This window comes from Biomphalaria glabrata, chromosome 17 (assembly GCF_947242115.1).
Source record: "Biomphalaria glabrata chromosome 17, xgBioGlab47.1, whole genome shotgun sequence".
Taxonomy (NCBI): domain Eukaryota; kingdom Metazoa; phylum Mollusca; class Gastropoda; family Planorbidae; genus Biomphalaria; species Biomphalaria glabrata.
Window position 1 is genome coordinate 12,227,557 of NC_074727.1, and position 21,483 is coordinate 12,249,039.

Consider the following 21,483-nt stretch of genomic DNA (forward strand, 5'->3'; position numbering starts at 1 on the left):
TTGGCCCTCTCACTTTAACCTGAAGAGCTACGGTACTGTTGTGGACGTGTATCTAGGTGCTGTTTGGATTGGGTGAACCGATTCTGGTAATAGGGGTGTACAGTGGTGTACTAGTAGATTAATCCTAGTCAGTTGAATTTTAAAAGTTGAAGACTTGAGACAGAAATGCGCGTGTTTATTGTAGTCTTGAAGTGAGTTATAATTCCTTTAAATTGTTCCATATAGTTTGAGTTATATTTCCTATAAATTGTTCCATATATTAGTATTACACTTGTGTTTCTACATACATCTACATTGACATTGAAAGCTGTGTATATACTTTTTTAAATAAAATTTAAGTTTATATTTATTTTAAAAGAAGTTTGTTCAAGTTTTATTGAAGCTCAGTATTAATAAAGTAATATGCTTACAATAGTTGGGACTTACTGTCTAGAACTACAAACTAACATCCATGTGAGAACATGCAAAAGTAATCTTCTTCTGTATCATGTGATTTTAACAAAAACTTTTTTGCCTTTACTTAGTCTATGAATGAACAGGTGGATCATTGGATCAAATGCCAAATTCAAAAAGGAAGCCTACAATGAGATTTAAAGTTAAGACCACTTGCTTTGTAGTGTCAAAAGTTTAACTCCTATGTCTATGTGGTCCAGTGTCCCTATAGATTATTATTATCAAAAAGTAAGATGATTCCCCATTGTACTTATAATTTAGGATTTTATTTAGTTATTTTCATGTTCAGAGATATTGAAGCTTAAATTACTGCACATGTAAGAATGGAAAAACATTGACAAGGTTTTTTTTTTTTTACTAACATTGAAGAAGAACATTTTCCTTGGTAGTTATAGTCTTTATTGTATTCATTCTGTTGAGATAATATGTGTAGGCCCATGTAATAAAATTTAATAATCTCAGACAGTACCATGGTACTTAAAAGTTTAGTCTACTTCTTATGCTGCAATAGCTGTATACTAATGTCAAAGCCATTTGTTTTGTTTTTCAATGTTGTTATGCAATACTTGTAGTAGGTCGACTAGATTATGCATATATCATGTGTAAAAATAAGGAATTCTACTGGTATATAACGTTGGCAATAGAATTTTACATTGTTTAATGTCAGGACACTTACACATATATTGTACCAAAAGACAAAAGTATTGATCGAGCCTACATTTCTTTTTGAATCAATAAAAAAATGTTTTAGACAGAATTTAACTATAAGACATTAAAAGAAACAATAGCTTAATTTTCAATACAAAACATAAAATTAGAGCCAACACTTATTCCTGATTATCATAAAATGAATTTCCTTATAAAACTCTTTAACGAAGTAAGAAATATTCATTAGGCCTATTTTAATTTTAGCCTAATGCTCAACGAACAAGCTGTAATTAACTCTTAAAGTTAATCTGACTGGCTGTTTGAGCTAGGATGTCATATTCTTCACTACTGAAGAAACAACTTTAAGATACAAGTCAAGAATTTTTCCACAATATAATGGACAAAAAGATCTGTGCTTTCATTTTTATTCTGAACTAATAGATTTTCCTATCCACTGTTTCACATTTTTACCTATATTTTAACCATGATAATATTCTTACTTTGTGATCAGAGAAAAATGCTGCTTGATTCTCTAAATAGTAACACAGCATGGGAAGGGGGAAGAAGCACATAAAGGAAGAGCAGAGAATTCAGTTTAAAAACTTATAGCCATCTTGAGGAAGACCAGAGGCTCCTGTCAAGTCTACAACTATCTTTGTCTTACTAAAATGGAAAGGTTAAAGGGGCAATAAAGAGGCACTTCAGTTCTGTACATGGAGAGACTTATTTGATTATGCTGAATGAGGATAATGTGATAAACAGAAAGTCTTTAAATAGCTTTTCTGGTCACAGAGCTAGTGCAGTAACTTTTCTAGATCATCTCCGTAGATCTACTTTACTTATAAATATTCAGATTATTTGTAAGCCAAACCTTTTTATACCACCAAAACAAATTCAATATCTGTTGGGGGAAAATAAAAATACAAATGAATTGTTTCATAAGTCACACTTTTGAGGCCTTAGGACTAATTGCTTCAGTACTTTATGCTCACAACTTTCGTATTGTTAGCAATATAATTAAAATTGTTGCATTCACTTGAATATGCAATAGAGTACAAATAAAAAATAATTGAGAGAATACTGATTAATCAACACAGATCAAGGGGTCACATTTTAGTTCAAATCTCTTGTGAAAAAGACGCCGAAGAAAATGATGATTCAAAAGTTAATCGAGTTTCTTTCTGGGATTTATCCAATAGAAGTGGGGACCTCTCAGTAATCTCTGTGTCTTCATTTGACCAGAGTGTCTGTTGTGGGGTAGAGCTGAGGTCAGTGTATTTAGTCATCTGTATGTCTGACTTGTGTCTTAGTCTTCTGACACCAAAGTAGACTGAAGTTACAATCATCTGTTGATAATAACAATAATGTTATTATGGAATGTTGCTTTCTTAATTAACATGATCATAAAAAAAAGTTAAGGTCCCCTGTCAGACCTTATGGTTTATAGGGAAGATGATTTAAAGGTCATCTGTTTCTGTGGCCTACATTTAACAAGGGTGTCATGTGACCAGCACAACGACCAACCACCTTTACTTTTCCAAAATTAATGTCAGGTACCCATTAGAGCTGGGTGGACTCAGAGGAACCTGAAGATCCCGAAATCAAAAATCCCAGTCTTCACAGGATTCAAAACCCGGTCACCTGTCGGAAACCAAGCAGCTTACCGCTCAGTCACATCAGAGCACAATTTTTGTTCAAAGTTAACTCCTAACAAAAAATATATATCAAATATTTTGTTTATATTATAACGCCATAATCATGAAAAGAGTTTAGAGTAAACCATAGAGGCTTACAGATGGGATTTATGTCATCAGGTAGTATTACAAGTGACACATCTCTAGCTATCCAGTGAGCATTGTTTTATAGTGGCATATTTTAATTATAGGGTGCAATGTTAAAAAAAAAAGAAATGGATAAAAGTATAGACTTTATTTACCACAAAGAAAAAGAGAGCAGCAATTATTGTTGAACCATATGCAAATCCAACTTCTTCAATAAGAGCTCCACCAACAGTTGGTCCAATAAAGGCACTGAAGAAACAAATAGTCATTGAGTATTTAAATCATCTCCTTTCTTGTAATGGGATATGTGCTCTGGGCTGTTGTCTCAATGGTCCTGTGTTGGAAACCTGATGGCCACCTCCTGTGGGAGGTTTGGGCTAAGATGTAGAAATCTTCAATTATAAAAACTGAGCAGTTACAATCAAGTTGACTGATGCCCATTCTAATCATCTTCCAATCGGACAAATAAAAATGGTATGATAGTAAGTTTTGCTTGAGATTACAGAGCCTCAATTAGACTTTGGGCTAATCATTTGACATGAAAAATTCAGATTGAGCTCTCATCTACAGCCCAGAAAAGGTGCTTCAGTTTCTACACAGTGTCTTTGAATGAATTATGTTTTGAGGTTATTTTGTCCAAATGGAGATATGACAATAAACACAGCACTCATCCTTAATCTATTCCTATATGATAAATTGTTTGAAATATGTGTATAATATATTCATTTCACCATCACCACCTTCACTCTTAGTATGTTGAAACATATGATCTGTCAAAAGAATTTCTCCATTCCTCTGTCTTTTGCATTGAATAGAATCTCGTTCAATGACAGGTCCATCCATTCTTTTGTGTTATCTTCCCATCGCATTCTCTGTCTGCTTGTTATTTTTTCTGGTACTGTTCCCTGAAGGAAGGTATTTTCAAGAACTGAAGATCTTGTGATATGGCTATAAAGTTTTATTTAGCATTTTTTTGTACAGTGGTCAGCATATCATCATGGGACCAAATTGCCACTGTGATCGTCACTGTGATCCTGTTCTGAATTTCCTCCTTTGTGATGCGGTCTTTGTAGGTGACACCTAGTTAAAAAGTAAAAGTTCTCCCTTTCAGACCTTGCAATCTATAGGGAAGATGATGTAAAAGTTATCTGTTTCTGTGGCCAATGGTTAATGAGGGTGTCATGTGGCCATCACAATGAACAACCACCTTTACTTTTCCCCAACTAATGTCAGGTACCCATTAGAGCTGGTTGGACTCAGAGGTGCCCTAAAGATCCCAAAATAAAAATTCTTAGATTCAAACCCAGGACCCCCAGTCTGAAAGCCAAAGTGCTTTACCACTCTACCACCATGCCTCCAGGGTTTACCTAGTATCCTTCAATAGCATCTTCTGTTGCTAGGATCCTCCTCTCTTCTGTAGTTAACATTCAAGATTTGCAAGCAAACAAGAATGTGACCACGACCAAGGAGTACATCAGTCTGATTTTAATGCTGAGGGCTATACCTTTGTCTTTCCAGATTTTGTTCAAATCAAATGATGACTTTACTATTTTTCATAGTGGAATTTTTAAAAATTTTGTAAATCTCATTCCAAATTTGTGAATTCCCTGAGCAGTGTTTTTATTTTGGCATTAATAAAACATAGATGCAAAGCCCAAAACAAAAAAAAACTTTTAACATGAATACATAAGTCGTAAATATATATTAAAAGATACAAATGTATTAGATATATTATAAAATTATTAAATATATCCATTAAATTAATCCATTACATACCCCAAACAGTAGGTAGCATTAAAAAGTCCAGAGACCATTCCAAATGTACTTAGATTATCTGGAAATCCAAGCTCTCTTATTAAAAAGAAAAAAATAGTTTAAAAAATAAGCAGTATGGCTATTATTTTTTAAAATTATAAATACTATATTTTGTTATCAAGTAAAAGGCACATTGCAATTTCTAAACCCAACAATAGCTATTCCTATAGTTGTATAGCCATGGCTTCCCCAACCATAAAGGCTTTAATAAGCCTAATTTTTAGTACCTCTTTAGGGATATACAATTTTAAAACTGAATAAGATTAGGTTAGTTTAAGTACTTGATCTGTCAAACTTCAAACTTTCCATTTAAAACTGTCTTTAGTAGACTTAACAAAAAAGTCAATTATAGCATTCTAAATTTAATCATTGATTGTACTGGTTACAGCTCTCTAAAAGCATTATACACAGATAAATACATTTCAAAGCTATTTTAAAATTATAATGGAAGTATTTTAAAAATATTATTATCATCTTATCTTATAATTTTAAATTGGCTCATTCACGTAGTGTAAGAGAAGAGAGAATACTTATGTGTATTTACTCTAGAAAATGGTATACGAAATGAAATGTGTTCACCTGGCTCCTATGACTAAACATTTCATAGTTGGCACTATAGAGCATCCAATGGTTAGTCCAAATAATATAAGACCCACAGCAACTACCCAAAGATCTCTGGTAGATTGAAAAAAAAAAAATTGTTGTAATTTATAAGGGTATAATGTGTATGTGTGATGACTTCTTGTAAATAATGGTGTCAAGACTCAAGAATTGTGCATTTTTTACATGTTATAAAGGACTATCGTTCAATGTCCCCTGTGTTTCCTTCTTATGGGTCTTGGAGCAATTAACACCAATGCACCATGGTTCCCATGTCAATCTTCACATACACACTTTTTAGCTGTAAATTTTAGTAGCCTTTATGGGAAAAAAATCACTTATACACAATAAAATTCTTTGATTCATCATCATTTTTAGATAAACTAGATCAAAAACTGTTATAGCCTTTCCTTATCTCAAACTTTCTATTTTTTATTTTGTTGTTGATAATAAAGTGGTAAAGTCATGCATACAATGGCTATTTTGTTTTTATGAAGAAAAAAGGAAAATTTAATTTGGTTTTATAAAAATATTTTTTTATTCTGACCTACACACAGTCCATTTAGATAAACAAACTAAAATAGTGAATTAGTAATTGTTATGTAAATTTCACTCATATTTATTTTAGGACAAGGGATATCACAGCCTATAATTATTATATTTATTGATTCCAAAATTGTGAATTTTTATTGGGTACATTTTCTTTTATTGTAGTTATGAGCTAATCGCTATTACTATTATTATTTAAAACTTTTTTCAAATTCTCCAGCACTGCCAGGATCAACTTTCATGGGAAATAAAATTCATTGTAGTTCTCATTGCTAGTCCATAGCAGTGCTGTCCCTTTATAAGCTTTATTCTTAAAAATATTATTAAAGCTATTAGTATGTATTTGTATTTTTTAAATAAGATGGCAAGATAAAATAACCAATGTGGAAGTGCTGCAAAGAGCAGGGTGCCAGGACATCGGTGCTGTTATCAGCAGAGCAGACACCTTGGCTGCCTTGGTCATGTTCACAGAATGTCACAAGGTCCACTGCCACAAGACATTTTGAGCCACTAGTTGCCCACTTCTAAGGTATACTGATGTATGTAAACATAACATGATGCTCTTCAAAATCAACATTAACAATTGGAGAACAAGTATTATGGAAGGGTATTGGATTGCAAATAACTTACAAACCAGGAGTAGAATAAAGGGTGAAAGTGCAACAGCACCTGGTGATTACAGATGCCCAAACTATGACTGCAGCTGTGTATCAAGGGTTAAATTGTTCTCTTTAGTCACATGAAAAATTGCAAAGGGAAAAGATAATCTCTCGAGTCGTAAAATACCAGTCACAAATTAGTATGTAGATTTTATAGTGTTTCATAAAAGATCACTTGCCTAGGTAAAAAAGGTAGAAGTGGTGTTGGTCCAACAGATAAAAATGCTATGGTGCCGACCAGATTTCCAAAAATCAGTAAGGGTGACTGAATGTCCTTTAAGAGATAAAACTATATGAATATACATATATGTCAGAAAATATAGCATAAGAGACTAATAGTGGGCTTTATTGTAATAGTATGGTATGACTACAAAACACTTTTTACTTGAGGTGTTCAATACAACATTATAAAATATTAGCAAATTCTACATAATATATATAAATATTCTTTGGCAAGTAAAAGAGAGATTTGTACCTTGTTTACAGAGATAATTTTAACTGAAATGGCTTTCCAATAATTATCATAAATATAAAATAGGTATTTAATTAGTGACTATTAAAACTGTCACTACTCATTTTTCTATTTTCTTCAAAAGTTCAAGGTAACAGAAGGTATAATTAGATTTGTAATAATAAATTTCAAACAACATTACTTACTTACTTTCCTGTCACTGATGTATCCCCACACTGGAGCCAATATGGCATGTAAACCTGGACATATTATAAAAAACAGGCCAACTAGAAGTGTTGAAAGACCAAACTATACGCCGGGTACAAAAAAGAAAAGAACAAAAGAATTTGTAAAATATTTTATTAAAAAAGAAATGTATTAAACATATTATTAATTAAAAATATTAATTGATTTATCAAATTGTAAAAGCTATTTTTTGAAAATGATGTTATCTTAACGGTTCAAATAGCATGTCAATATGAAAAAAAAGATCATAAATTATGTATGAATTTTTTGTTTCAAAAGTCTATTTTTTATTTTTCCATTATGTTATTTTAAAGCAACATTAGGATTATATGTGAAAAAGTATAACAATACATAATCTTGATTTAAATTCCAAATGTACTCCGGGATTGAATATTAAAATGTGATACCTTATAAGTGATTAATCAATCTTCTACCTGATCCAAATGATCTGAGAGTGTTGGGTTTAAGTATGAAATTCCACAAGCTCCTGCAAATATAGACAGACTGGATACCCAGACCTTAACACTTTTAAATAAGGACAATATTGAACCATTCTTTTGTTTAAGAGTATCTGTTGAAAAAAAATTTTTTTTTTCAATATGTATCTTTGGTTTTGATCAGTTTTATTGAAAACATTAACAATCTTCAAGACATATTCAGATCTATTCATTATGAATATTGATTAAATTCTCTAATAACAGAGACAGACATATAAATCTAGGCCTTTCAAACTTAATATTTTAACATCTTGTAGTGAATTGCTCAAAAATGAAATTTAAAAATGTGTTTGGTCAAGGATAAATAATCCTTAATAATTTTTTTGAAAGGGAAATAAAGCTTGAATATTTAGCAAAAAGATGAAGATAAAAAATGTATATTTTGAAATACCTTGAAGCTCGGGTAGACAGATCATGATTGTGAGTCCACTGCTACAAATGATGACACCAATTATCCAAAATGGCATTCCAAACCCACCAAGCTTGAGACATCATTGGAAAATAAATATGTATTTTTGTCAACAGTAAGGTTTCAAGTTTTACACAAATGGAAGGTACAATCAAAGGAACATGCAACTAATGCATTTACCTCATATAAAGCTCCACCAATAGTTGGACCAATCATTAGGCCAATACCAACACAAGTCTCAAGTGTTGCCTGAAATAGAGTCCAGATACTTATTCCATGCAATGTATTCAATTGATTTGAAGTTAATGAATTAAAGGATGTAAGCTATCAGTTATTCTCTGGCACAGCTCAGTTGACAATGTAGTATGGCTGATAACATTTGTCCATTTTCATCTAATCCAAGGTGGATGAAGGGAGTTAGAATTTTGTACAACTTAGGCTGTTGATTTTTTAATATATTTTTTTTTACACCTTTAACAAAATGGCATTATTAACAGACAAAATAGAAAAATCTAGAATAAAAAACTAAGAAAGACAAAAAAATAAAGGAACATTTCTTATTCCATATGCGAGGATGAAATCAAACAAGGGTTCCTCCTTTATAGTGATTTAAGAGCATGGATGGGTTGCCTGAATCAGTGAGGAGAACCAATGACTTGGCAGAGATTACGGCTCTAATGAACATACATGACTAGATTAGCACATGGACAGAATTTTGTTTTGTAGGAATGTTTGTAATTTATAAGATAAGATCAAAACAAATAAAAGCTATTGAAAAGAAAAAAGCTGTGTATTTTGTAAATAAATTTTATTTTCAGCTTGTGTTCAATTTTTTTAACGTATCTGAAACATTTCTTAATGCAATCCAATACCTTAATCAATTGTATTACCCTGCAATAATCATTCTTTATTGACTTTTTAATTATCTATAATTAAATTTATTAGTAGAATTTATATTTAATATTTTTGTTTGTTAAACTTACAAAGACTGAGCCAATGTGATAAGGAAACTCATTTGAAACAATAGCAAAACTTGCTGTTGAGAAAGCAGCCACACCAATAGCCTCTACTGCCCTCACTAAAAATGACATGACAATAAATGGTGTACCAGGCGGTCCTTGACCTAGAAAACTTATAAAAACAGAAAATAGTTAAATAGCAGACCTATGCTATGTTAAGTATGTTGTATATATCAGAAAAATGAAAAACTTATATTTGTTCAAATCATTTTTTAAATCACTTTGTGTACAGCTCATCTTCCATGCTATAGAATGCTCAGCTCACTCTGGTGGAGTCGCTTTTGTGGTTCTGTGGGATAGGGATATCAGGGAGAAAGTTTCTTTGCTGCCTTTTAAGCTCTCAGCAAATACAACTTAGCTCCATGTCAGGATTGACAGATAGCCAAGTATGGACATGCAAACAAAATATTAAAACTACCATTTCTATGTCTAGCAATATTACCATTCAATGTTTTGCATTATAAAAAAATTGTGGCATAAATAATTTGTAAAGTAAAACAAAATTTGTTAGTTTACTTAAAAATATATTTACTTATGAATTTATTAGCTATAAAAGTATAAATATATTAACTACCCTTGTAATATTAATTAAATTATTGAAATTAAAATGTATAGCTAATAATGTATAATTGTTCTTAAATTTTAAAATTAAGTTTTAGTTCTTTACTTACCCAAAAAGAATTGCACATACCCCTGCTAACATTATACCAATAACATATGTAAATTTGGCACCAATTTGAGTTATCTGAAAAAAAAAATCAAGTACAGATTTACATTGACATTTAATTTCTAGGTAAGTGTTGTTAGAATCCAAATCTTAGTCCTATAGGTCTATATTTCTTTGTCTATGTTCAGACCCACACCAATTGTGACTTTATTCCAAAGTGCAAACAAAGCTGTACATATAGTGTTAGCATGTTATGTGTTAATAGAAATGTATCTCCAAATAAATGTGTTCTAAAAATCTATTGTAATACCTGTACATGTTGAGTGATTAGTACTTACAAAAGCTTTATATACATTCTGAGTGATAACTTTTTTTAAAAACTAGATCTATTTTTAAAGAAATAGAGTTCATTTGAAATAAAGTCTGTGCTCTACAAAATACAATTTCTTCCTGTTTCTTGTTTTCTTATGTATATATTGTAATGACACAAGATGCGTAGAAGTTGATGTGAATCGGGTTTTTCCTAAGTAATGTGACGAGTAAGAACAGAGTAGGATTATGAACAAGAAGAATAACGGACAAGACGCCTTAGAGGACGACGCTAGGCTAGCGACGACAGAGGACTGTGCCCTTTTTATTGTTTATTAAATTGTTGAAGTTACCAGCCTGCGTTATTAAGTATATTCTTGATTCATTCTGTTGTTGTGTCATATGGACTCGCATGCACCATTAACATATATATACTCATCAACAAAATAGACCATCAACAGATGTGGCGACCCCCGACGGCCAGGGCGTCATTTTGATCTACAATCTCAAGTTAACTTCATGTTCTGGATATATCTATCTACAATTCTACACTTGGCGAAGTACACTGGAGAAGTACTGGATTAACATTCGTTTATTTCTACTAGATCTACCCTACGTCTGTGCTAATTATGTGGACTGCAGCTGGATTTTGGCATCTTTGTTCCAGTGGATCTAGACTTTCTATTAGAGAAAATTCGAAACCGTTACCAGCGTCTAGCTTTGTCAGCCAGGTTAGATATTTTTAGATTGAACCTGGATCTATATATAGATCTATATTGACTACATCTATTGTGTCTGAATCCAGAACTATTTCGTCCGTGTAAGTGATCTAGGGCAGTCCGTCGTCAGTATACCTCTATCTAAATATATATACCTCAAGACTACTCAAGAGTGAAGATACCTCATTTTGTCAGGTTTATCTGTTTATTGTGAGTACGGAAAGTCACCTGAGTCTACATATCTAGTATCTACAAGCTGACCGTTGGATCGAGTCACCTTGTCAGGTTTGTTTTTCAAGCTATTAATTGACTGTTGCAGTGTTGCTGAGCTTGGAATCTAATCTACACACGAGTGATGGTATACCCTACTACCACACTGCGTGACCATCTATTCAACTTGTAAAGTTGACTAATTTATATTCATCAAAAGAGAGAGTTGGACTTAGTCATTTTTTTTACCTCTCTTGAGACGACGAGCACCACCAGCTTGTCTCAGTATTGACTTATGTTCCTGACCTGAAGACAGAAGCCAGCACCATACCAACAGATCATCAAGTGGAACCGGAACCTTGGAACCTGACCAGAGGACTTTATCTGAGATTCGTACCATACTGTGGCAGCACCAGGAGAGATTGGCCTAACTCAGTACTGCCTGTCGAATAGCCATTGTGGGAGCACATCTTGCCTTGCCTAAGACTAAGACAGTGGGGAACTTGTGTGGAACTGACCATTGTAGCTCCGTGGACTGAACAAAGGGGATCTAACTAAAGATAAGTTTATTTTTTCTCTCCATTATTATTAAATTAAGTCTATTTTAGGGACAGTAGATCTTTGTTAAGAGCAGGTTGCCTGATAAGGGCGTCATTATAGGACACATTAGAAAGTGGACCTGCTCCATTTAATAAAGTCTCAATGATTGTTTAGATTGTCTTGTTTTGTTCGTATCCACATACATTTTATTTTTTTTAGAAGTCAGGTGAAGTCATCTTTATTTGTCTCTTTCAGTGTATACTTCCTCTAAAAAGTCTCATCTCATTAGAATAGATTTATTTTTTTTGTGTCTTATTATGTTTATTTTACATTATTCTAATTATATATTAGTAATTTTATCTTAAGTAGATAAGGTAAGCCACGTTTAATCTAGATTATAAATTCTAGATTGTTTCCAGGTATTAACTAAATTGTTATACCTATGAGAGCCTTAGATCTATTTTATCCTGAGGACAACTGAGTCTAAGGAGTAATTATTTATAAATAGATCTTTTGTCCCGATTAATCGGTTGACATTATTTTATAGATGTGTTTAAACACAGTCTAATTGGTCAGAATAAAATTTTTTGTCAGTATCACTGGATTGTGATTTACTGTTGGAGGTATAATATTGATTTATCTATTTGAAGTTGTATTGAATCTAGACTAGTGACTAGAATAGTCCTAGGGGTATTTATTGGCAAGAAGTAAGTCCATTGAATTAAGTATTGAGGTATTGATAAAGGTATATGATATTTGTTTATGTGGCCTAAAGTAAGTTCACTGAATTAAGGTGATATAAAATTTTGAGTTGTATTCAAGTATTGTGGCTGTGAGTAAGTCCACTGAGGTAATATTTCTTGATATAACATTGAGCAAAGGTATTTAAATATATAAATATATATATATATATTACAAGAAGTATTTGAAAGTGAGTTTTTGTGAAAACTAAATTGTGATATTTAGGCCAATAGGGAGGCCATATCAAAACTATATTGAGACATTGTTTAAAATAAAATAAGCATAATGGCAACAGCTCCAAACTTTGATTATATGGAGACTTTTCGCCAGCAAATTATTGCTGAGGCTAAACAGCTAGAACTTAAAGGAAAGGACCTAACTAGCTATGTACAGCAAATGGTGACAATAGAGAGAGATAGAATAGATAAGATAGAAATGGAAAAGAATAAACTAGATGCACAATTAATAAAAGAAGAAGCAGATAGGAAATTACAATATGATTTAGAGAAATTGAGGTTAGATGCTGAATTGAAAAAACAAAACACAAATGATAGGCCTACTGTTCAGAGTGAAAACATAAACAATAGTAATAATACAAGTAATGGTAATAACATGAATGAAAATAGGGATAATCAAAGTACTAATCATTGGCTTAGAAAGAAAATGCAGCCCTTTCAAGAAGATAAAGACAGTATTTCAGACTATTTAAAGCGTTTTGAGATCAAAATGAGCAGTTGTAACATAAGAGAAAATGAATGGTCTCAAATCTTACTTGATTTTGTTCAAGGTCAAGCATTAACTATTTGTCAGAACCATGATCATACCATTCAGAATAGTTATGATATATTAAAGAAAGAGCTTCTTAATGCCTATGGTCATAATGCCAGTACATTTAGGAAAAAATATTTTGAAAATTTTCCTAGTAGTCAGATTGATCCTCAAACAACAGTAAATCTTGAAAAAGATTATTTCAGTAAATGGATGTCATTTGAGCAAATAGATCAAAGCTATGAAGGACTTAAAAACTTTATTTTGATAGATAACTTTACAAACAAATGTGAATCTCAGTTACAGTCATTTATAAAAGAGAGAAAACCAAAAACTTTAGAGGACATAGTTATTATTATGAGAACTTACAGCAGTGCTTATCCTAATAATTCATTTTCAAATAAAGACAAGAAACACTTTGATTTTGTAGGATAGAGTCAAGAAACTAAGAGTAAAGAGAGACATGAGAGCAGAAATGATAGAAATAGAGATAATAGTGACTATAGAGAGATCATCTGTTTTAATTGTCAAGGTAGAGGACATATTGCAGCACACTGTAAAAAAGTGAATTACAATAGATCAGAAAATAGGAATAATTACAGAAAGCAGAGCAGGAAAGTTGAGTTTAAAGAGAACAGAAACAGAAATAACAAAAGTAGAGTGTATTTCACCAATGATAGGGATAGTAGAGAAAGTAGTGATAATGAAGAAGTAGAAGAGATGAACTATTGTTGGGGTGTAGAAGAAATAAATTTTGCAGAAGTTGAAACCAGCAGAGTGAGAGTACACTCTGGTTTTATCAATGGGAAACCTATGAGGTTTATCAAAGATTCTGGATGTAGTACAGTTGGAATTAGGAGTAACTTAGTTAAACCAGATTGTTTATTAGGCTATGAGAAAAAAGTAAGGTTGATAGATGGCAGTATCAAGCGCTATCAAGCCTGTAAAGTTTTTTTAGAAACACCATTTTATACTGGTTATTGTAAAGGTTTAGCAATACCAGGATTGTCTCATGATTTGCTTTTAGGCAATATACATGGACTAAAGGAAATGACTCAAAGAGAAATAGATAACTGGAATAGAAGACATGAATACAAAATGAGACAAAGAAATTCTTATGGTAAAATGAGAAGAAACATTATTTGTTTTAAATGTCAAAGAAAGGGACATATTGCCAGGCAATGCAGAAGTTGTGACTATTCAGATAGAAGATCTGACCATTATGAGTATGACAGAAATTTTGATAGCAATGTCTATGATAGACAGTATCATAGAGGGAACCCTCAGAGAAGATGTAACTCTGATGAGTACCATGGTACAAGGGACAATTGTAGGTCATATGGACCTTACCAAAGAAGAAATGGAGAAGCAGAATATAGTTGGAGAAAGTAAATTCTTGATGGTTTACTTATAAGTATATATAGATATATATACTAGCAATGGTTTAATTGTATAGTGCATGAACATGTTGAGTTCTTTTAGATTGTAAATAAGTTGTATATGTTATGATATTTATTTGTATGCTATAGTATGGCACTCATAAGCCCATGTTGATGAGAAAGGGAAATACTTTGAAGAGTTACAGTGAGATAAACTGTTGTAAATAATGATTATTCATTTTGATTTGTTTATGCATGTATATATATGTATATGTTTTAGTCAATGGGTATGAATAAGTTGTTTATATATGGACTATATATATTTTATTTCCTTTAAAGGAAGATAACTCAGTAAAATATAAATTGGGAATTTTATTAAATCAAGGGAGATAATTATAAAATTTCAATAATTGAAGTCAAAGGTGTAAATTAAAGTAAGTATGATCATCTACAGTCATTATTTTTTTTATATAATCATTATCATCCATTAGTAAAAGGCTAGGTCAGTTTGGAAATGGTAAGTGGAGAGAAAATATACTTATTGGTACCCAAAAAAAAAGTTAAGTAGAATAATTTGGAAAGCTGTTTTGACACAAATATTACATTTTGTCTGACAGGAAAGGTTTGGTGTGATGTGAGGCGACCAGCCATGAACATATAGCCAATGACAGTATTTACTCTGAGAAACTCTGTTTTATGCCTATGGAGTCAGCAAAGGCATCTTCGTATGTGGACTATATACATGTGTATTTACTCTGAAAAACTCTGTTTTATGTCTGTGGAATCGACAAAGGCATCGTCGTATGGGGACTGTATACATGTCTTGATGGACTTAGTACTATTGGTTGGTGAAACTATTACACTGTACTATACTATTTTATCGTCAATGAGTGATGATTAGAACACCGCATACCAGATATTTTCTTACTAATAACTGTATTGTTTTCTTGGTGTCAACATTCAACTACAGTGTGAACTTTGTGACATAGGAACATGGACAATTTTACCAGGAACTGATGAAGATGGGAAACATGATGATGTCCATCAAGATCAAGATATATGTTTGTTTTGTCTTTCCCCAAAATTTTGGCCATATATATTGTACAGACATGACAGTAGGGATAGTGTTTTAGACTGAAAAAAAAAAAAAATTGACAAAATTTTTTTTTTGATAAAGGGGGGAGGAAATATGTAATGACACAAGATGCGTAGAAGTTGATGTGAATCGGGTTTTTCCTAAGTAACGAGTGAGAACAGAGTAGGATTATGAACAAGAAGAATAACGGACAAGACGCCTTAGAGGACGACGCTAGGCTAGCGACGACAGAGGACTGTGCCCTTTTTATTGTTTATTAAATTGTTGAAGTTACCAGCCTGCGTTATTCAGTATATTCTTGATTCATTCTGTTGTTGTGTCATATGGACTCGCATGCACCATTAACATATATATACTCATCAACAAAATAGACCATCAACAATATGTTAGTTGTTGGTAAAGCAAAAAAGAAATATCTAAATAGAAATTAAAACATCATTTTAAAAAGAATTTCAAAGTGTCTATATATATATGACTTACTTCAGTCGCAAAGTGACTATGGATCATCTCATGGAAATGAGATGAATGCCTGGGCATTAGCTATGGTTGGAATAATGTCACCCACACATCAGTTACCCCCTCTCCACACAGCTGATGTATCCAAAGGAACGGCAGTTCCCATACTGTTTGGGGTCAGCAGTGTTGCAGGTTCTGCCAAGGTGTAGCACTGGGTGCTGCAAACAGCCTAAGGGTCGCCAGCTTCTGATTTTTCTTCAGGGTTGACTCCTGAAGCCTTTCCCATGATTGGGCAGAGGTTTGAATTCAAAGTTTTCCTTCTCCTAGGTGGGTAGCCAGTCATGGCTAACAAGCCCTTCCTTCCCAAAATATATATAGTCACTTGATTTGTAATTCTTTATATATATATATATATATATATATATATATATATATACTTACAAAATTCCCAATTAGAGGACTTGTTAAAACGATGACTAGCTGGTAGCAGCTGAACACAAGACCAATCAATGTCGAGGAAACACCTTTCTTTGTTGCCTGCAAATAATAGGCCTATTTTAGATTTCCATCTTGTAACTAACCTTACTCATGGTGCAAAATAAATACCTTCACATTTTAACACATTTTTTAAAAACCATAGACTATAACAGTCTATAATGGGACTTTTTCCCCCACTTTATCTATTATTAACTATGAACAATGCAAGTATAAAGGAATGAAAGATTCATTAGTAGAGTAAAACTATTTTGTGAGACAGTTTGACTAAGTTTTAGTCTGTGTTACAAGCATTAAGGCCAACTGACTTTCTATTTCCACCAAATGACAGGCAACAAACAGAATATTGAGCTGAAGAAACTAATAATAATAGTTTTTATATAGCGCTATTTTCATGCTTATAGCATGCTCAGAGCGCTATGGTTTAATCTCTTTTGTGGACCATTTGGGGGAGGAAGTATCTGGGAGAAGGTTTTCCGTGCTGCCTTTAGACTGTCAGTAAATACAAATCTGCCCGAGTCGGGTGTCGAACAAGACAAGCTAAGTTCAAGCCTCTAGCCAGTCTAGGTTCTAAATTTACAAGTAATGCAAGAACTTCTAAACCTAGCTTAAAGATCAAAGCTCCACAATAATTCAGACCATTAAAAATTATTTCAGTATACAATGCTGAGTACGAAATATTTGTCTACATTAGATCATTAGTTGTTATTGGATTATAATTACAATTATTTAATGATTATATTATTGAGCCAGGTTTACTCATATTAAACAGACACAAACACACATATGGCAACAACATTTAAGCTTTACTTTAGATCTATCTTATCTTATATAATACAGACGTTACTTCAAAAAAGAAGATGATTATATACTTTACAATTTGTATACAACGTATCTTACCTCTCTCGGAAAGAAAGGTGCTGGTAAAGAGTAAGCACATCCTGCACCAAAATTAGCGACAGCCAACATAAAAAGGGTGTACTTGCTTCTGTGTGGCATTTGAGAAAATTTCATTACCTCCCCTCCGCCTGAGTTTTCTGTTTTTTCATCAAGCAATGCGGTGTCTCCAGTTTCTAAAATTAATTTGTTACCATTGCCGTTACTGTTCCTTCTTGTTTCATTTGAAATTGAATGTCGTTGCAAGCTTTGTCTGCGTCCCTGTGTTGTGCAGGAACCAGATTTGGTGAAATTGAAAGACGATGATGATAGATATGGATGAGGATTTGAGCTCATTTTCAATCGTTGGTTTTGAAATTATAAATGAGACTTCCCGAGCATCATAGAGTGTCCGTAATGTTTGATATTGTAGAGCTGTGCTTCAGTTGGCAAATTTATAAGATAAAATATTTAAGTATGCCTTAAATTGTGTTGAATATTATAGTCCTCATATGCAGATATTCCTTCAAAAAAAAAAAAAGGATATTATTAGAATATAAAATCCTACGCGTTAATGTGTAAATAAATTAGAATCTTAAACTCAGTCACTTGTTTTCCTGGCTGATTCACGCTACTCAGCTTAACGCCCGCGTGGAAACGGTTGTTACAGAGACGACTAGGCCAATAAGGTACAAAACAAGACGGGGGTACCTAAGACCTAAGAACTTTATTCATTGCAATGGTCGGGGATTGAAAGAGAGCCCAAACACCCCTGTTGTGATACTGACTAGGCCTTTATTTGGCGGACAACCAGTAGCGGCCCTAGGGGGTGGCAAGTGGGGAAACGCGATCGTAGATTTCCTTGTCACCTTCAGATCACAATCCAGGTTAGTTCTCATTTACTCTTTCTCTCCGTAATTATTTACCACATTCTGGTGGAATCAACGCTGCTATCGTCAGTTAGGAAAGAAAGAGTTAAATATGACTTGTTACTCGATATTTTGGAAGCTTTCCCGGCATCTATATGATACCAATTACCATGCAAGCTCTTAACATGACATTTTTGGTTTAAATACAGTTCAGTTGGGGGTAAAGACATGACCTGTCGATTCTACGAGGCTATCATTGTTTAACAGCTCACCTTGGGATCAATAAAAACAAGTAGCCGGATGCGACCATATGGATGCGACCAATTAACAATGTTTATTTCGTAAATAAACAACATCGAATCGGATTTGAATAGGAAAACGCGTAGTGATCAAGTTTGAACCAGTTGCGAGGCTATAGTTATTTCTACATGAAAGAGTCATACGTCATTTATATAGTTGTAACATAAAGGCAACGTTTGACAAATTAATTTTTTTAAATGAAAATTAATAAAGAAAGAAAGTGTTTTCTTGACTTTCGAACGAGCTATTGGTCAACACAGGTTGTGACGTCGCAGGTCAGTGTTGAGGCCTTCTATAAGGACTGGTCTAGAGACTCTAGACTGAACTAGTTAATCTACTATACGCTGATTTCGGCCTATCAGCATCCAGAAAGTTAGGCAATGGCGTATTCATTTTTTTTTCCAACAGACTATTATGCATATACATATTACCTAGTTTGTTGATTTTTCAGGCAAAATATTTCTGAATCATTAGTCACGTTTATTAACCTTAAATGGTGAAATCTTTCATGCAGAACAATTGCAATACAGTATGTACTACGTGAAAGGCAAATGGTAGGCTACACTACCTACGCAAGGTACTATGTTTAGTTACGAAAATAAGGCTTATAGGGTTAGAGGCGGAGAGCTCGTAAGCGTGATGTGGTGCGGTATATATAGGCTCAGGGCCCCCGCATTTGACACTCGCTCAGGGCCCCGCGCTCTGCTAAGGCTGCCTCTGCGGACAACCTCAAGGCAACTTTAGCAGGTCTGCATTGAAGGAACATGAAGGGAATTCACCGGTGTTATCGGTTTTCGCAGCCTCTAGTCCCGAGAGCGCTGGGATTTGAGCCACTGGAAATAGAAATGTGATCTAATTACATCTGCTTGAATCTCTCACAGACACAACAATTGTTCAGACAGGCCTGAGGAGGTCAAGAACAATTGATCAGACATGCCTGAGGAGGTCAAGAGTTTCAAGAGTCTCTGACTCAACTAATGTCGTAACTCTCTCGACAATCACAACTTTGGTTCTGGCAATGGGCCAAGAAAGAACAAGCAGTTGTACGAATTTGTACTAATGTGTGATATGTATTTGATAAGGTTATATTTGCCTAGGGCTACTTGCAAGTTAAGGCTCGGTGTTACGGCTACTTTACTAGTTAGTCTGCTTGGAGTATACCTAATCTAAGTTTATTTTACTGATGGTCAAGAGAGTTAGTAATCGGTAATCTAGTATGTAAAGGAGACGAATTTCGTACAGTTTTATTTTGTCGCCATTTAAATAAGGTTCGATTGCGCGATTAATAAAGCATAATAAACATTTGGGGCCATTTCAAAATCAAATGTAGGCATATACCATTCATACTAGAATTGGGATGGTGAAAATTTAGATATGAAAATATCAGGAATAAATACTCTTGGACAGAATTCAAAAGAACAGTACAATACAATGTAGCAAAAAAGCAGAAATAAATAAATGCCGTTTGTTGTATAAGTCATTATAGTCAGGTGTACCATTGGAGGTAAGCTCATTACGACCAAACGATGATTTAGTAGGCTATAGTCCTACAGTTCTGGTGAATTAATGCACTAAATACATACAATGAAAAGTTTGTCTGCACCTGAGAATCCAATTCGAATTTCATGTCTAGAAAATCAAATGATCCGCGAGCATTACTCCATTCATTCAGACCAAATCAATGTTTACCTTTATTGAAGCCAAGTAGAGAAAAGTAAAACGTATTCCTCAAATATTGAATTGACTAAGTTCTAGATCTAACTACTGCAGTCTGGCATGACCAAAAAAAACAACAAACTATTCATCTGAATCAAACTTACATACTTGACGATCATACATTTATCTCTAATCGTATAAAGTACCGTGATGGCACAGTCCACATCTTCACTTACTGGTGCTTAGGTACTGATAACTACATGTCTTAGCATATGCGTGGAAAGTTGGGGTTCAAAGCACCTACCCAAAAAATGTTTCACACATTGACCTGTTTTCCAACAGCTCGCTTTTTATTTAATTCGAAGAAAAAAAAAATCTTTTTCGATATCGTGTGCTGTTTGTATTAGGAGCAAGAAAGGCTCCTTCCATAAGATAACATTTATAAATAAACTGTGTAAACATGGTGTGGCATGGTGACAGAGCATTCAGTGTCTAGCTATGGGTCTTGGTTTGTCCTTATGAAGGCTGGTAACCTGGATTTACAATTTGCACTACTTAAATTAGTTCAAGAAAGTAATGTCGGTTGGCTGATGTGCTTCGCATCATGACAACCTTGTCAACCATTGGCCATGTACATCCTCCCCCCCCCCCCCAATAAACAGCACAATAAGGGCAACTCTAGACCTCTTCAAATTAAGACTAATTGTAGCACAAAACTGAATGAATATATTTCAGAGTAACAAAAATAAATACATTGTAAAAGGCAATTATATTGTGATTTAATGCATTGCCTTCTATTGCAAAGATTATGGAGGACTGAAGTAGTTCATATGGACTACACAAAACCGGTTGTGTCCTGCATATTTTGCCAACTGCAACAGACACAAAATAACCCTACAAATACTCCTTCTTCCCTACTGCTATAAGAGCATGGAACGGGTTGCCTGAGCCAGCCAGGAAAACCAGTGACTTGGCAGAATCTAAGTCATTGATCAACATGCATGACTAGATTTATCGAGGACACACATAGGATGTAATCATTTTTTTTAAGTAAAATCTGTATTTGATAAGATGCAAACAAAGTCTATTATTTCATCTTCTGCGCCTGTCTCCAACAAGGGCTTTGCCTGTCTCCAACAAGGGCTTTTCGTTGAGCCTGAAATGTATGTCCAGATACCTTGTTGAGAGCTGCTGAGTTTCTTTCAGAGACAAAGGAATTCAGAATTCAAAAGAAATTCTGAAGATCACAGAGCCTAATTTTAATCTTCATCTAGT

At 33.5% G+C, this 21,483-nt stretch overlaps 1 protein-coding gene across 3 annotated transcripts; it reads right to left on the reverse strand.

Moving 5' to 3' along the window:
• Positions 1–1,082: 1,082 nt before the first annotated feature.
• Positions 1,083–20,494, reverse strand: LOC106077761 (MFS-type transporter SLC18B1-like). 3 transcript variants are annotated; one of them, XM_056016079.1, is made up of 14 exons: positions 20,242–20,414; positions 17,408–17,907; positions 16,454–16,549; positions 9,799–9,872; positions 9,092–9,239; positions 8,289–8,357; positions 8,091–8,181; positions 7,637–7,773; positions 7,167–7,265; positions 6,685–6,779; positions 5,277–5,372; positions 4,659–4,733; positions 3,038–3,131; positions 1,083–2,447 (listed from the first exon to the last, which is right to left on the reverse strand). In XM_056016079.1, exons 2-14 carry the CDS (start codon positions 17,738–17,740, stop codon positions 2,220–2,222), a joined length of 1,635 nt encoding a protein of 544 aa, XP_055872054.1. In that variant the 5' UTR covers positions 17,741–17,907; positions 20,242–20,414; the 3' UTR covers positions 1,083–2,219. The 3 variants fall into 3 exon arrangements, with proteins under 3 accessions (XP_055872054.1, XP_055872055.1, XP_055872057.1); XM_056016082.1 differs by lacking the exon at positions 3,038–3,131 and having other exon boundaries at positions 2,327–2,447; positions 20,242–20,494; XM_056016080.1 differs by lacking the exons at positions 7,637–7,773; positions 8,091–8,181 and having other exon boundaries at positions 20,242–20,444.
• Positions 20,495–21,483: the final 989 nt, after the last annotated feature.

What these genes read in the sequence shown, in the direction of transcription:
- LOC106077761 (XM_056016079.1), bottom strand. Translation starts at nt 17,740, where the DNA reads ATGAGCTCAAATCCTCATCCATATCTATCATCATCGTCTTTCAATTTC. An exon ending in GATACATCAGTGACAGGAAA is followed by an intron (nt 6,780 to 7,166) that starts GTAAGTAAGTAA and finishes TATCTCTTAAAG; the next exon opens with GACATTCAGTCACCCTTACT. An exon ending in TGTTTAGTCATAGGAGCCAG is followed by an intron (nt 4,734 to 5,276) that starts GTGAACACATTT and finishes CTTTTTAATAAG; the next exon opens with AGAGCTTGGATTTCCAGATA.